This window comes from Equus quagga, chromosome 11 (genome assembly GCF_021613505.1).
Source record: "Equus quagga isolate Etosha38 chromosome 11, UCLA_HA_Equagga_1.0, whole genome shotgun sequence".
Lineage (NCBI taxonomy): Eukaryota > Metazoa > Chordata > Mammalia > Perissodactyla > Equidae > Equus > Equus quagga.
The window spans coordinates 4,415,780-4,431,284 of record NC_060277.1 but is presented as its reverse complement, the minus strand read 5'-3'; the positions used below and the strand labels follow the sequence as shown (position 1 = coordinate 4,431,284).

The following is a 15,505-nucleotide window of genomic DNA, read 5'->3' as shown; positions in this document are numbered from 1 at the left end:
GGTTCGGATCCTGGGTGTGGACCTACATACCACTTGTCAAGCCATGCTGTGGCAGGCGTCCCACTTATAAAGTAGAGGAAGATGGGCACAGATGTTAGCTCAGGGCTAGTCTTCCTCAGCAAAAAGAGGAGGATTGGCAGCAGATGTTACCTCAGGGCTAATCTTCCCCCCAAAAAAATAAAAACACAAGAACTCATATGTATGCTGGGGACGTGAAGGTGGGGGCAGGGGTGGGTCGGACCTGATTCCTGACTCATGGCGTTTACGGCCTACTAAGAGAGGCAGGCAGTAAACCAGTAAACACATATGTAAATGTAGAATTAGAAAGCATGAAGGGAGAGAACAGGGTCCTATTAACAATATTCATAGAATCTAGTTTGGAGTAGGGGGATTTCGTGGAAGGCTTCTCTATGGAAATGACATTTAGGCCAAGTCTTCCAAGAGTTGGGTGAAGAATGAGGACAAGGGTGTTTCAGGCAAAGAAAGCAGCATGGAGCAGAGCCCTGAGGGGTGAAACACTTGGTGGGTCAGTGAACTCAGAGCAGGCCAGAGTTTAGTCTGTGCGTGAGGGGCAGGTGGGGCAACACACGTTTGCGGAGATGGGCAGGGCCTGCTCGTGTAGGCCCTATGATTTCCAATAAGGAATTTCTATTCTGTTCTCAGCCCAGGGGAAGGCTATTAAAGGCTTTTGAGCAGGAGAAGAGCATCAGACAATTTCTGTTTTGAAGAGATTACTCTGGCTTCAAGGACTTTGGCGAAAGCCAAAAATGGAAATGAGGAGACAGATTAGGAAGTTGGTCCACTGGCGGCAACAGGAAGTGAAAGTAGCTTGGACGAGGGTGACAACAGTGGAAATGCAGAGTAGGGGCAATCTTTGAGTAATGTTTGAGTACAAAAGACGCTGTATTCACTGGAAGCGGGTAGTCTGGACCGGCCCAGTGAGTGACTTCATCTTCCCCCCGCCGGCAGGAGCAGCCTAGGGAGAGCTGGAGCACTCAGATGCTGGAGTCAGGCTCTTTGTTCCAGTTCCAGCTCTGAACCTTGCTGTCTGATCTTGGGCAAGTCACCTAACCACTCTGTGCCTTCATCCTCTTCAGTGTAAAATGAGGACGATAATGACACCACGTAGGAGTTTGTGGGGATTAAATGAGTAAAGCTAGTTAAGGCCTCACTAAGTAAGGTGGCACAAAGTAAGCGCTGTGTAAATGTTTGCTGTCACTGTTTTACTCTGAGAAAGATGTGTGGCTAGGAACTTTGTCCAGATATCGCTAAGAGGTTTTTTCTTGGCTCACAGGTGGCAATGGGGAACATCAGATCCTGAAATGAACAGACAAATAGAATTTTAATTTTCTGTCATACTGCTTAATCCTTTCTGATAATACACGTAATTTGTTTATACACAAGTTTACCTATACAGAGAATTTCCTTTTTTGGAAACTGCATCAAATGTGGATCTTTTTTCCCTTAAAAACGTGTATTAGGGGATCTTAATCCTGACCAAAGATTTGTCATCGCTGATAACAGTTTGGGCTAAAACATGCTAGATATATTAAACACCAATTATCACAACAAATCCTTATTCATTATCTTAATATGTAAAAAGATTTTGAAGGATTATTTAGATCATTTCAAGGTTCTTAAAAATTTTTAATTAAAAGCAGGTTAAGGGAGTTGATCCAATGCTTTCTTTTTTATCTGTAAGAAATGAGTCAAAGTACATATTTGAAAACCTCACTAAGGACTAAGTCAAGGCCTCAGGTGGCACGTAGCCTGTGAGAGGCTGGGTAAGAGAGTCTCCTATTCATCTTCTTTTGTTTACTCTTTACTTCCTATGCGTTTATCAAGGGTAGCCTAGACGGGGAACAGAAATCTCAGTGATGCAGACCAAGGTCTGGATGGAAGCTGGGAGAGGCGGCCACACGTCCTCTTGGCAGCTGGTGTCAGGAGATGGGTGAGAGCTGATGCTGTAAATAAGACTGATCCTATCTTCTCTTCAAATGCCTAAGACCTGATGATGTAAATCTTTGGATAAGTAATATGGGGACAAAGTGAGGCATGGGCAGCCTTTAGGCAGATTAAAAATTGTGTACTCACACCTAGTTTGCAAAATCAGCAGGGTGGTTCATGTCTATGTGCATGTAGAAAATGCCCACAAAATAGTCTGCACTCATTAGGATCACCTCAAAGCTGGGGACTCCAACACAAATGGAGCCAAATGCTAATCTTTCAATCACCATAGTGTTTGCTTTTCTTTGGAGCATACTAGAGGGTAATTCCTCTGTCAAACACCCACACATCTCAATTATTGTTTCAGGAGTATCCATCCTACACAGCCTTTGGCCAAAACCAGTATGCACAGTATTACTCAGCATCAACGTATGGAGCATATATGACGTCAAATAACACAGCCGACGGCACATCATCCTCAACGTCGACCTATCAGTTGCAGGAATCTCTCCCAGGACTGACTAGCCAACCAGGTACAGATCTTCATCCAGGTGAAATACTTTTACATGTTTTCTTGTGGCTAATAATACGGAGAAAATGGACGTTTGAAAAACTAGGCTGGATGCTCTCAGAGAATTATGCTAACGTTTAATCTGTGTTAACTTCACTATGTAAAATGAGGCTCTTCTGGCATTTCAGAAAACTTCTCCTAGATGTGGGACAGTTTGGAGATTTTAATCTCAAAATGGCAATGTACGTTATGACTATGTATATCAAAAGATCAACTGGACCTTTTGCCAAACTAATTCTTTATTTTGTGAAGATCTTGACAACATAAAAAAGTTGTCATAGTATCTTCTTTGGGTACAAGTGACAATATTCCCTTTATAGTTGAGCGTCTTTACAGCTCATTCACCTTTGTAAGTCTTCAGTAGCTCCAGCCAGTGAACGTTTCCTACATTCCTAGAATGTGTAGGACCATTGGTAGAGAGTTTAATATCTTTGTCTGATCAGCACATATTTAAAATCTATTGTATTCTTCATTGTCTGAAGCTTATCTGGATTCTTATTGGAATTGTATTTGCTAACACATGTTTAACACAACTCAAATATTTAAAGTTAAAAGCAAGTTTAATAGAGATTCATTTTAATCCCAATAAAACTTCCAGCAGGACTTTTTGGAGAAATTATCAAGATGATTCTAAAATTAGAAGAAAAGGCAAAGGAACTAGAATAGCCTAAATAATTTTGAAAAATAAGAACAAAGTTTGAGGACTCACTTTGCCTGATTTCAAGACTTATTTTAGTGTACACTATAATCACGAATGTGTGGTATTGGCAAAAGGATGGATACATAAAGCAATGATGCAGAATAGAGAGTCCAGAAACAAACCCATAAGCATATATTGGAAAATGGATTTTTGACAAAGGTACAAGGGCACTTGGAGAATAAATAGTTTTTTTTTCAAGAAGTGGTGCTGGAACAATTGGATATCCGTATGCAAAAAAAAAAATGCAGAATCTTGACTCATAACTCCTACCATATACAATACATGTAAAAGCTAAAACTAAAACTCCTAGAAGAACATGGAGGAAATCTTTGTGGCCTTGGGTGTTACATAGAGATATTATATAAGATACTAAAAGCACAATCCCTAAAAGAAAAGAAAAGATAACTTAGACTTCATAAAATTTAAAACTTCTGCTCTTTAAAAGACTCTGTTATAAGAATAAGAAGACGAGCCACAGGTTGGGAGAAAATACTTGCAGAGCACATAGCCGATGAAGGACTTGCATCTAGAGTATAAGAAGAACAATCAAACTCAATAAGAAAAATGAAGTTAAGAATTTTTCTAAATACCCTTAGTATGGTCAAGCATGTTTTCCTGATTTCATTTATTTGCAAGATCCAGACTCGTCTCTGCTTCTTTTTCGTCCAATTTTGGAAGGGCAGGAAAATAGGGAAACATGGTGACAATGCTGTGACTTCTTTCTAACTGGGCCGGTGGCTCCAAGAGGATTTACGGCTCTTAAACAGTTATTTATCGAATGCACATTAGGGGCCAGGCACTGCTGATGTTTCAGGAGTGAATGAATACCTGCACACCTTTAGCTTCCATTTCACAAGCAAGAACAAAGATCAAGCGAATAATTATAATGGTATGAGTGTTGAGACTGGGAAAATCCTAGATAATGCGGGGCATATTAACAAGAAAACTCGTTTGAACTTAAATAAGGGATAATGAAGCTGATACTTTAAGCAACAGCTAAGACACGCTCATATCATGAATTGGTGAAATGGTAACATCCTTTCTTTTTGGTTCCCTGTTCAGAATATTGTTTCTAATCTACCTATGGACCCAAGGAAAAAGAGTCAGGTAGACGAGACCTCATCTTTGAGGCCCCTACATGTCAGTTTCTTTCCCCTTTTCTTCCTTTTAGATCGCCCTCCTGTGAGCACACAGACCCTTTCACTTTCTGGTCCTTGTCCCCTTAAGGCTGCTGTTCAGGCTTTCGCACTAGCCTCAGCCTCTCTGAGCAGCTGTGCCCCGTGCAGGGACAGGACAAAGGGAAGGCAAGGAACCATGGGGGGCAAAATTTGAGGAGGCATTCACTCTCAGAACCCGACATTTTGCGCCCTGGGTACCTCCCTTGCCTTAAATCTCCTTCCATCCTAAACCCTATGTCCCAAATCTGTGCTGATCCTCTTTGAGTCAATTCTTGTATTTCTTTAAGAAGTTTATCTTAATTTAAAGAGTGAGTGATTTCAGAATCCGCTTAGCGGCAGGGGAGACACTTGAGGTGAGGAGATATTTGACATACTCCCCTCACACTGTGGGCGGTCTTTCTCCATGGTAGAAAAAGGTAGGATGACAGTGTTCAAAGACAAAACCACAGACTATGTGATGGTCAAGACGTCAGAGGCAGAACGACAGACAGGAGCATCTCTACTCTAGTTACTAAAACAGAGCTGCCATGAACGAAAACCATTTGGTTTTCAAATATGGTAGATTCTGGGTAAAACTTTGAGTAAAAAGTTGATTTTGCTCTAATTTCAATATGATCACAAGAGTTTCTCTGTAGGAAAGACAAAATGGATACTTTCCATTCGGTTAAGGAATAATCAATATTCTGAATAGCTGTTTTATTTATATTAAAAATAGTAAATGCGGGCATGTGGATATTCTGAGTGTGTGACTTTGAATGTCACACATCCATATGTAACATTCTCATATTCATTATCAGAATGCTGTAATTTCTTCAGCCTTCCATTGGTTGCTAATACCAACAGTTTGACATAATTTTCAAATCTTATCAACTTTCTTTTGAGCTTAGAGAAGAAATTATTTCTACTTGTGACTGTATTCTTCTGTCTACCAAAATCATAATAATACACATGTCTGGATTTTTAAGGAATTTTGTGACCTCAGACCCTCAGTCAAGGTGGTTTTAAGTTTGCTTTTGCCTCTTTAGAGTTGGCATGCATCCAAAAAGTAAACAAGTTTATAACTGTGGGAGTTTTCTTTATTATGGATGAAATCTGAGATATTTAGTTCAAGGGTATGAAAAGTATTTCCCATTGAACGGTTCTGCATTTTGGACTTAAAGCAGAGACCTAACAATTAAATCCACAGTTTTTCATAAATCATTCACTGTTGACTTCTCCCATTTTTAAAATGGAAACATACTTTATGGTCTATAAGAGACAGCTGGTTGTTCTGATTTAGAGATAAGCCTAATGAAAGTAAGTTGGATCTAAATATCTAAAACTTAGAAGGTACAGTTATTCATTACTGTACTGGTCAAAGGATGATTGTTCAGTCACCTATAGTGTTGGCCCAAGAAAAAGCCTAGGACAATTGGCAATGACTGATGTGATTTGGAAATTGCAAAGAGCATTCAGTTATTTACTTTACCTTGTTAGGTAGTTTGACAGTGTATTTAAAGAAACATTATCATGCTGATTAAGAATAGATATTTCAGTTTGTTATCTTTATAAAGATCTCCATTTGCCTTTAACATAAAGATTATCTTAGGTATATTATATTTTTGATTTGCATTCCCAAAGCTTGACAACTAATTAGCACATTAAGATTAGAGATGCTTTTGTAGCTCCTCCTTTTTAAATATTTTAAACATCTTTAGAATTAAATGTACGTAATTAGTAGTTTGTAGCAATATTATCCTTTACTCTGAGACCTTGGCAAACATTACAATACATGAGCTATTAAACTTTACACTTTACACGTGCTTCAGAAAAGTAAAGGATATATATAGTAACATCACTTCACTCTTTGAAAAGAAGCCAGTTTCTTGGGGAGAACTCAGTAGACTTTCCATAGCTTCATGGCATTGCACATAAGGACAGGAAGGAAAGCAAAGTGCTAATTCATTTAATTGAAGCTAACCAGAGGATATAGATAGAAAGGACTGAGCACGTTTAGCTTCCCTGCCAATTTGCATTTTCCCTACCTGCAGCATTAATGGACCCTAGGGCAATTACCTGAGTGGAATTTGGCAGAGGCACTGGAATTAACAGCTTTCTCCTTTAAAAAAAATAAAGATGTCAGCAAATGTTTAATGACCAAGTTGAGCTCAAGTTCCTGGTTTTACCCTTTATCAGAAGAAAGGATAGCACCTTCGGAAGGTGTGGAGGTCTGTCCAGGTCCACCTGGGTGGTTGGTGTAGTTGCCCAGATAGAGCACGTGCCCTTGTCAGGACCTGCACTTACACTGTAAAGTTCTTGCCATAAATTCCTTGGCCCTGACTCTCACAGAAATCATATAAAGTCTCTATAACTCTTTTGATCAGTAGAAGCAGATATAGGTTTGACCTTTTTGTAACCTGGAGAGTCTGTTGCTGTTAAGGGAGGAAGTATACCTGGTGGTTAAGGTGAGAGTTCTGGAATCATTCCAGCTGTTTCATCTTGCTAAGTTAATTAAGTCCCGCATATCTCCAGTTTTCCCATTATTAACAGAGGGTAATGAAGGACCAAATTCACTGGGTTGAAATGAGGTTTAAGTCAGATAGATATATATGTAAAGAATGTTTCACAATAAAGAGCTCTAACAATTCAATAAGAAGAAGGTAACTAATATTTAAAATGGGCAAAAGATTTAAGCAGTTACTTAATAAAAAGAAGATACCAAATGGGCAAGAAATATATGAAAAATGTTCTACATCATTGCTCATCAAGAAAATGCTAATTAAAACTACAGTGAGATGCCACCATACCCCCACAATAGCTAACATAAAAAAGCTGGCAATACCAAGCATTGGCAAGGATGTGGAGCAACCAGCTCATTGCTAGTAGGAGAATTAATACAACTACTTTGGAAAAAGGTGGTCAGTGTCTACTAAAGATGAACATATGCCTTTCCTCTGACTGCACAGCCCCACTGCTGGGTATATATAACCTAGAAGAATGGAGCTCAGGTCCACAGAGACACGAACAAGACTGTTTATAACAGCTTTATTCATAATTGCCTAAAACTATGTATAACCCAAATGTTCATCAACAGATTGGGTAAATAAAGCATAGTGTACATTTATAATGAACTTCTAGCCACATTAAGGAAAAAGAGACAACTGCTCCAGGCTACAATATGGAGGAATCTCCCAGACATAATGAGCAGTGAATAAAGCCAAGCACATATTTTGATGAACTTTTTTGAAAAGAAGACAGTGCATGACATATACGAAGGGTTTAATAAATGTGGAGCTACTCTTCATAGTTTCCCAAAAGGCTGTGCCTTTACCACCAGAAGACCTCTGTCCATATTTTGTCCAAATTCTTAGAGCCCTTTTAAAATTTTTCAGTAACTTGGAAGGAATCAAGTCCTGCTTTTATTGAAACCCAGACACTTACTATGACCCATCTTTTCCCTTTCTCTTCTGCTCTTTTCACTCCCTTGCCGTGAATGCTGCTGGCTCCCAGTTCGTTTGAATAGCTCAGTTGTTCCTGCCAAACTCCTTCTTTATGGATCCAGTCAACAGTCAACCGCCCGTAACTGATCACAATGACTTTGGGATTTTGCAAGTTTTTGTCTCTTCAGCTCTTGCACTGTTACAAGAACAAAGATGCCTCTTATGATAATTGACACCTGAAAATTGATCTGTAATGAATAGAAAGGTTTTACGGAATGTCATCCAAAAAATTTCATAAGCTTAATTAATGAGGGTTAATTTGAAGCAACATTTTATTTGAAGGAGGACATTTGACTTGCAGGATGTTGTAACTTTAGGAAAATTCTATTAACATAACTAAAAATAGAAAAAATTTTGTGTGATTTTTTTTTAAGTTGGTGTTTGTTTAAATACCTAAAGTCTCATTAAATGCCTATACAAGTTAGTTGAAACATGATTTACTCTAAGATAGGGCATATTCAACCTTGTAACTAAAGACCTTTCATTATGCTGTCTGCTCTGACGCAGTCAATAGCAGAGACCCATGCAATGAACTGGACTAGAGATGTTTTAAGAGCAAATAATATTTGGAGCACAGATATATTTTTTTTGATGCTGTCTTGACATGCACTATGTCTCCTAAAGAAAATTTTATAACAATTAGAAATGATTAGAAGTCAGCTATGTAAAACTTACCGTTTATTTAGAACATCTCAGAAAAATATTGCCTCAGTGTTGTCTAGTTTGTTCATATTTGTTTATTTAGATTAATGACTGCTTGGCTGTCCTCATAATTATTTTTACTTTAATTTTATGATAAAGCATGGTAGCCATAACAGCTGTATGTTTAAAAATTGCATAACACATTTAATGTAGTTTGCTATGGGACTCTCCTAGAAATTTTGACTTTATACATATGATTTAAATCAAATTAAATATAAATTCAATTTATCTCAATAATTCAAAAGGGTAGTTGCTATTCCCCATGGTTTAATATACAGTGAAACTGAGGTTCAGAGAGGGTGGGTGAAAGACTTGAGGTTGTATGGTCAGTCTGACTCTTGGCCCCGGGAGGTTTTCTGCATCTCACTGTTGCCTTGGTTTATCTTAACACCCCTTCCCACAGATTTGCCACTGCTCAGAACTCCCTACCTCCTGAGATGCTCCGTCACTAGCTGTAGACATGTCAGACTTTCAGGCATCTGTGGACATGTGGAAGTCAGTTAGATCCAAAGTCTGAACCTGAGGATGTGGCGTAGGTGGAGGTGCAGACTCATGTATGGACTGTCGCGTAGAGGGTGATTAGCGTCTGAGAGCGCTAGAGTGCCCAGAGTAGAGTGAGGAGGACAAGGGTCAAAAGATGGGACTCTTAAATACCAGCATGGAAGGAATGGAAAGAGGAAAAGGAGTCCGTGTCTCCTGGACAGAGAAGGACGGACAAGAGAGATTCTAGATCTAGGAGAGTGGGGGGTAATAATGCTGAGAAGTGCTGCTTCTGAGGGCGTGGTGTTTAAGAGGATCAAACACCACGCAGAGATCCAGGAAGCTAAGGACCGAGTCTGTTGCATTTGTCAATTAGGTGGTTACTGGGGACTGAGTAAGAGTGGTTTTATTAGTGTTTTGGTGAACTGAAGCTAGATTCTGACAAATCAGGTGTCAGAAAGTGGAGACAAATGTGCCGTCCAGTTCTGTAGCTGCTGGCCACATGTGGCCGTTAAGTACTTGTGATGTGGCCCGTGCAGATTGAGGCCTACTGTCAGTGATAATATATGTGGGATTTCAAAGACAATGTGCAAAAGAGGTTATGTAAAACATGTCATCGATAATTTTTTACATTGATTATGTGCTGAAATGATAATATTTAGGATATATTGGGTCAATTAATATATATGAATAAAATTAATTTTACGTGTTTCTTTTTACGTTTTTAAATGCAGCTTCTAGAAAATGTTAAATTATATACGCGGTCACATTTGCAGCCCACATTGTATTTCTATTGGACAGCATTGGTGTGGACTATTCTCTTAAGAAGTTTCATTTAAAAAGAGAAGATAGCAAGCAGATAGCTTGTAGATGGAAATGCAAGGCCAAACGGAAGGACTTATAAACCTGTCTTTGGGCCCCAGAAAAGGGAGAGGTTGAAGGAAAGACCAGAGAGAGTTGAAGGAGTGTGACTCCCTAAGATGTGAGGCTGGGGAAAAGCGTGGGAGCGCTGGGCTTTTCCCAGGGAAGACATCACATCCTCTGAACTCTGACGTGAGAGGGCGAAAACAGACCAAAATTTGGGTAATATGTAGATGGAGGTAGAGTCGGGAAGTTGAAGGCCGACGGAATATGAAAGGTTTATAGATCACATAGGTTGAAACTGGGAGGGATTTGTGTGACCTACAAAATTTTTGACTGAATTAGGATTTTGTGTATTTGGGATTGTAAATCTTTGTTGTCCTACGGAGCTTTCTGCTGTGTGAGGATGTGTTAAGATAGTTAACGATAAAGACTCATAGCTGATCTGCAAACGAAGTGCTGCTCTTGACACAAGGTGTGTTATTTCCAGGAGGGTTTGATACCCTGCAGAGCCCCTCCACACCCATCAAAGATCTCGACGAGAGAACCTGTAGGAGTTCTGGGTCAAAGTCCCGAGGAAGAGGCCGGAAAAACAACCCCTCCCCGCCCCCCGACAGTGACCTGGAGGTGCGCTGACTCACCCTTAGAGATGGAATAGGATGTGTGATTTTGTTGAATGATATACTCTATACCTTACAGTTCCGTAAACTTTCAAGCTTAAAAATAAAAGAAGTGTCATGAATTGAGTGGACCTGCCTTTGGTAGGTGTTTCACAGCTCTGAGATGGGAGGTTTCATCCATTGTAATGGCAAAATTAAAACCAATGACCACTTAAAGATGAGATTGCTTTACAAATTCTAGGCCTGAGATAGCTACATCTTTTGATCCAAATTAGTACAAACAGTAATTTTAAAAATAAAGCCATTGCTCATGGGATAATTTTCTGAGAAACACTCTATTTGGTAGAACTAAGGTAATGAAAGATGTTTATATGGGTCAATAAATTTAAAAAGGTAAAATTAATCTGTGTGGGAAACAAAAGTTGTCTTCTGAAGATAGGAAAAATTCCAATCACTTGATACCTATGTTAAAATTTTTATATCTGTAAAAACGTCCATGTATCATTTTTCCAGTTGAGGGCTCTATTTTGATATATCCATGCTAAGCAGATTGATTTTTATTATAAAACAGCAGGAGAAACTATTCTTAACCATACTATATTACTTCTTACACAACTGCATACGTCAATTAAGCAAAAAATTAAATTTCCTGATTTGGTCATCGTGCCTCTTCATGAGAGATCATTTCCTTTACCTGAACAATTGCAGCATATTCAAATGCCTTCACGACCCCAGCAGGTGGTATAAATGAGGGCACTGGGCTGGGAGCCAGCAGACTGGGGAGCTGGGAGCACTGGCCCATCGAAAGGGGCCTGCCCGTCACTGCGTGTGGAATGTCAGCCAGCAGGGCCACAACCTCCAGGTTCTCTGCTGCGGTCAGAACCCTGAAGGTTGTGTGAAATCTCCTAATCCTGAAATGTTGATTGATAATTTGAAATCTTTCAAAACACTATGCAGACCAGACACCCCATCTGATGGCCTAATCTGACCCAAGGGTCCATGCTTTAAAATTTCTATTTAGATATTACTCATTGATTCTTTTAGATATTTTTAAATTAAATTTTAATTTTTTGCATGAATTGCAAAGTTTCATGAATCCAGGAAGCATAGAACTTTAAAATAGAGTTCCAAGCACACTTCCAACATAAAGTCCAAGTGTGTCTTTTTGGATATTAACTGCAAGTAAACATTCCAGTGAATTCGTGCAAATTAAGACATCTGATTTTTAAGCTTATTGTTACTTGTATCACTCTTGTTCCTCAGCTTTTACAGGTGTTAGATCTGGCAAATTTGGAAAAAATTAATGGAGTAGCATAGTTTTTTTTTATAAAATGGTATCAAGATTATATCCAACAACAAAGTGAGAAGTTTTCTGCTTGTAGAGAGGGTTCTGTGTCCTTCGAGCTCAGTAACGCTTTGTTTTGTATCTTTTTCTTCAGCGCGTGTTTGTCTGGGACTTAGATGAAACCATCATTGTTTTTCACTCACTGCTCACAGGGTCCTATGCCCAGAAATATGGCAAGGTAAGGACCCAAGAAATTTTACCCCAAGACACCTGGTGAGAATTTTATTTTGTTCAAAAATCAAGAGCTGTTTAAAAATACATGTGAGTGTTTTTATCACAATCTGTCAAATCTGCTCTTAATTCCTTATTTCCAGTGGCACATTGCTCTTTAATGTGAACTGGCAAATTTTACGAAACTAATTAGACGTTGGATTTTAGTTTCTTCATAATGACTGTGAGTTTTGTACATCAAAACCAACCTTATACTCTGACATACTTATTTTAGAAAATTTTTTCTGTAAATTGAAATGGACGTTAAACATAAAATCATGTATTATCCTCTAAAAGGGGAACTGTAAGAAATTGTTTGAATCAATTTGTTGCACCAAATGTTGCTGTCAAATGCCATTTGAAATAAGGAAGTAATCTTTAGTTTGAGAGATCCTTTGGAGTTGTGAATCAAAGTATTTTTGGTAACTTTGAGGAAGCATGTGAACAGCGACTGGAGATAACACCTCCCCACACACAAATCCACAGACAGAAGTCTCAGTACTTCTCTTCCTTTCTCTCTTGCTGGTGTTGTTTTCCTGGTTAGCCAGCTGCTTGCAGCAGTGCTGTAACAGCTGTACGAGTGCTGTTTCAGACTGGTGTCACTGCAACAGGCTTTTCAGCTGGAGACACTGTTACTGAGGCCATTACTGTTTGTGTCCGTAACTCTACAGGACTCATAATCTAGCCAGTCAATTCAGAACCTGTTGGCCTGACTTTAGTTACTGTATCTAACTTTGGTTCCTTTACATATCACACTTACAGAAGTGTCTCCCTCTGTCTTGATAGTGTCACATTATTTAATAGGGTCTTATGTCAGTTCAACATGCAGTTTTTAGCAACTTTGTTAAGCTTTGTCTTCTAGACTACTAAGGATGAATCGCACTCAAGTCCTTCCTCCTAAATTGCAGCCTTGGTGAATCTGCATTGCATTTGGTTATTAGTATAGGTAATGAATATTGCTAAACAAATGTGAAAGGGAACAGTTTTTTAATGACCTTTTAGGAGGAGGATAGCCCCTTTATCACATCATCATCACCTAAAACAGTGGTCTGCAAGGCAGGATGTATATATAAGTGGCAGATATACACGAGATGCTTCACTGAAATAAGGAAAGAAAATATTCGTACATGCACATACTTGTATCTTACAATTTCTATTGTCTGTTTCATAGTGCACGTACTTTATAAATACATGCATATGATTATAATTTAAAGAATATGTACATAATTTATAAGTAAATTACCTACACATATATTTGGAATGTACACCCAAAATTCTATTGCTGATAGAGTATACAGTCTAAAAAGTTTCCAGGCAATAATCTAAAGCATTTCTGCTGGAATAATTTTGGCTTGTGAGGAATGCACAGTAAATCCTGTTGAACTGATTGCAATATTTTTGTGCAGCTAAGTTTCATATTAGGTAAATGTTTAAAATAAACAATCTAACTTGAGTACATGAATCCAAATAAATTTCTCTTCAAAATAGTCACCATTAGAGGCTATACCTAACTATCGGTGTTGCTTCCATTGCGCCAAATCAGCGGGAGTACTCATCTTTTAGAATTACCTTTAGATTTTTAAAATATTTCCTGACTTCAAACCTTCATCCTCTTGTGGTAATTTTGATCTTTAGAAATGGTAAGATCATTTGAACCCAAGGTTATGAATAAGGAACATGGTAAAAATATCATTATATATATTTTTATATATATATAGTTTTTTTTCTTTTCTTTTTTTTTGTCAAAAGTGCCATAGGGTTGCTCCCATCCCAGAACTGAGAATGGACTTCCACTGGGATTAGAAGGGGTGCCAATAAGGAGGCAAGGAGGGGTGGTGAACCATAAAAAAAATTGAGTAATGAAGCTGCTTTTCCTGAGTGACTCATGAACTGACTCTAAGAGTTTATACAAAGTTCTCACACTTCCTTCAGCAGTGGTGCATCGCTGAAATAAACCTGTCGCCTCCCCAATGGCCACCTGGACATGCAGCTCTCATTTCGACAAACAAGTTCCATTATTTTAAAGTGTTGTCAAAAAGTTTTGTGCAGACACAAAACAGAGGCATTCTTTATGCTTACACAAGCTTAAAACAGCAGAGCTTACCGAAGGGGTGGGGCCAAGTGAGGGGAGGAAGGGAACTAACGTTGATTTAATGCCCAGGATGTGCCAAATATTAGGGGACACAACAGTTTTAAGAGGTGGGTTGTTCTCCCCAGTCTGTAGACGAGGAAACATACTGGGAGAGGGAATAAAACGTGGCAGCACAGCCCGTCAGTGGCGGCCCACTGCCCGTGTCAATTTGACCCCAAAGCCCATGTCATGTTTGCTATAGCACTTGCACGGCATAGGCAATTAATCTACATGAATTCAACATGTAAGTGACATTTCCTAAAAAGCTTAAGGACAGTTAGTGAGGTACTGTGTGGGCAGTTGTGTGAGTTCTCTTTTAAGTTGGAATTATTCTAATTGTCTTCTCTCAGACGATTGGGATGTTTTCGTTTCACACCAATAGGGGTGGGAGGGAAGGACAAGAGCCTTTGAGTCAGTCGACCGACCGAACTTTGAAAAGCCAGTGCTGACACTTACAGCTTTCTGACCTCGGGCAAGTTACTGAATCCCTCAGTCTCAATTTCTGTAAAATGGGAATACTACTATCCATAGTGAATGAGAGTTAAGGAAATAACACATTTAAAGGGGTTAGAGAACTCTTGGTGTGAGTTAACACTCAAAAAAATTACAGCTGTTATTAGTCACTTTCATAAATGTTATCCCATATAATTCTCATAATTACTCTGCTGTAACTTCTTGCAACCCAGGTTCTGTGCATGAGGAAGCCAGGGTTATGAGGGTTTAGGTAACCTGATCGAGGTCACAAAAGGATCAGTGCTGGTACATACACTGGAAGCCAGGTTAGTCTCATAACAAGTCCTTTTTGTTTATACCAGTCTGTGCTACTGGAAGGAGGTCTATCGGAATTGACTGTGTTGAATAAGGTTTTTACTGAGGGCTTACTCAATTTTACTCAAATTTCTTAATTTAAGAAAATTAAAGTGGACAGGTTTTTAGTTCATCTTTTTTCTCATCAAATTGAAAATACCATCATTGAATTCCATGAAAAGCAACTTAGATTACCTTATTTATTGAATTGTTATTTACACTTTTCTAAAAGTAATTTGATCATTAACATTTATCTTAATGTCAGTAAGGAGATTGGCATTGCCTTTTAGCGAGTAAGATGTTAATATCTTGGCCTGTTAAGAAGCAGCTCAGTAGGGAATGCTGTATGAGGCCCACCTTGTGAAGCTGGGGATCCCATGCAGCTCAGGGGTCGTTCAGAGAGCCCAGAGAGGGCATTGGGTAGCTTCAACTCACCACAAACTGTAAATGAAAGTGGTGAACTAGAGCTCTGCA

General features: G+C 38.9%; 1 protein-coding gene across 20 annotated transcripts in view; it reads left to right on the top strand.

The window, feature by feature from the left end:
• EYA4 (EYA transcriptional coactivator and phosphatase 4) overlaps nt 1-15,505 on the top strand; it is a 253,017-nt gene that overhangs the window by 208,334 nt on the left and 29,178 nt on the right. For 14 of the 20 annotated variants that reach the window (XM_046677392.1, XM_046677381.1, XM_046677397.1 and 11 more), the window contains 3 exons: nt 2,315-2,498; nt 10,409-10,545; nt 11,978-12,061. In XM_046677392.1, the coding sequence (XP_046533348.1) occupies nt 2,315-2,498; nt 10,409-10,545; nt 11,978-12,061 (405 nt within the window). The remainder of the gene's footprint in view (nt 1-2,314; nt 2,499-10,408; nt 10,546-11,977; nt 12,062-15,505) is intronic. The other 6 variants (XM_046677398.1, XM_046677394.1, XM_046677395.1 and 3 more) reach the window with 1 other exon arrangement.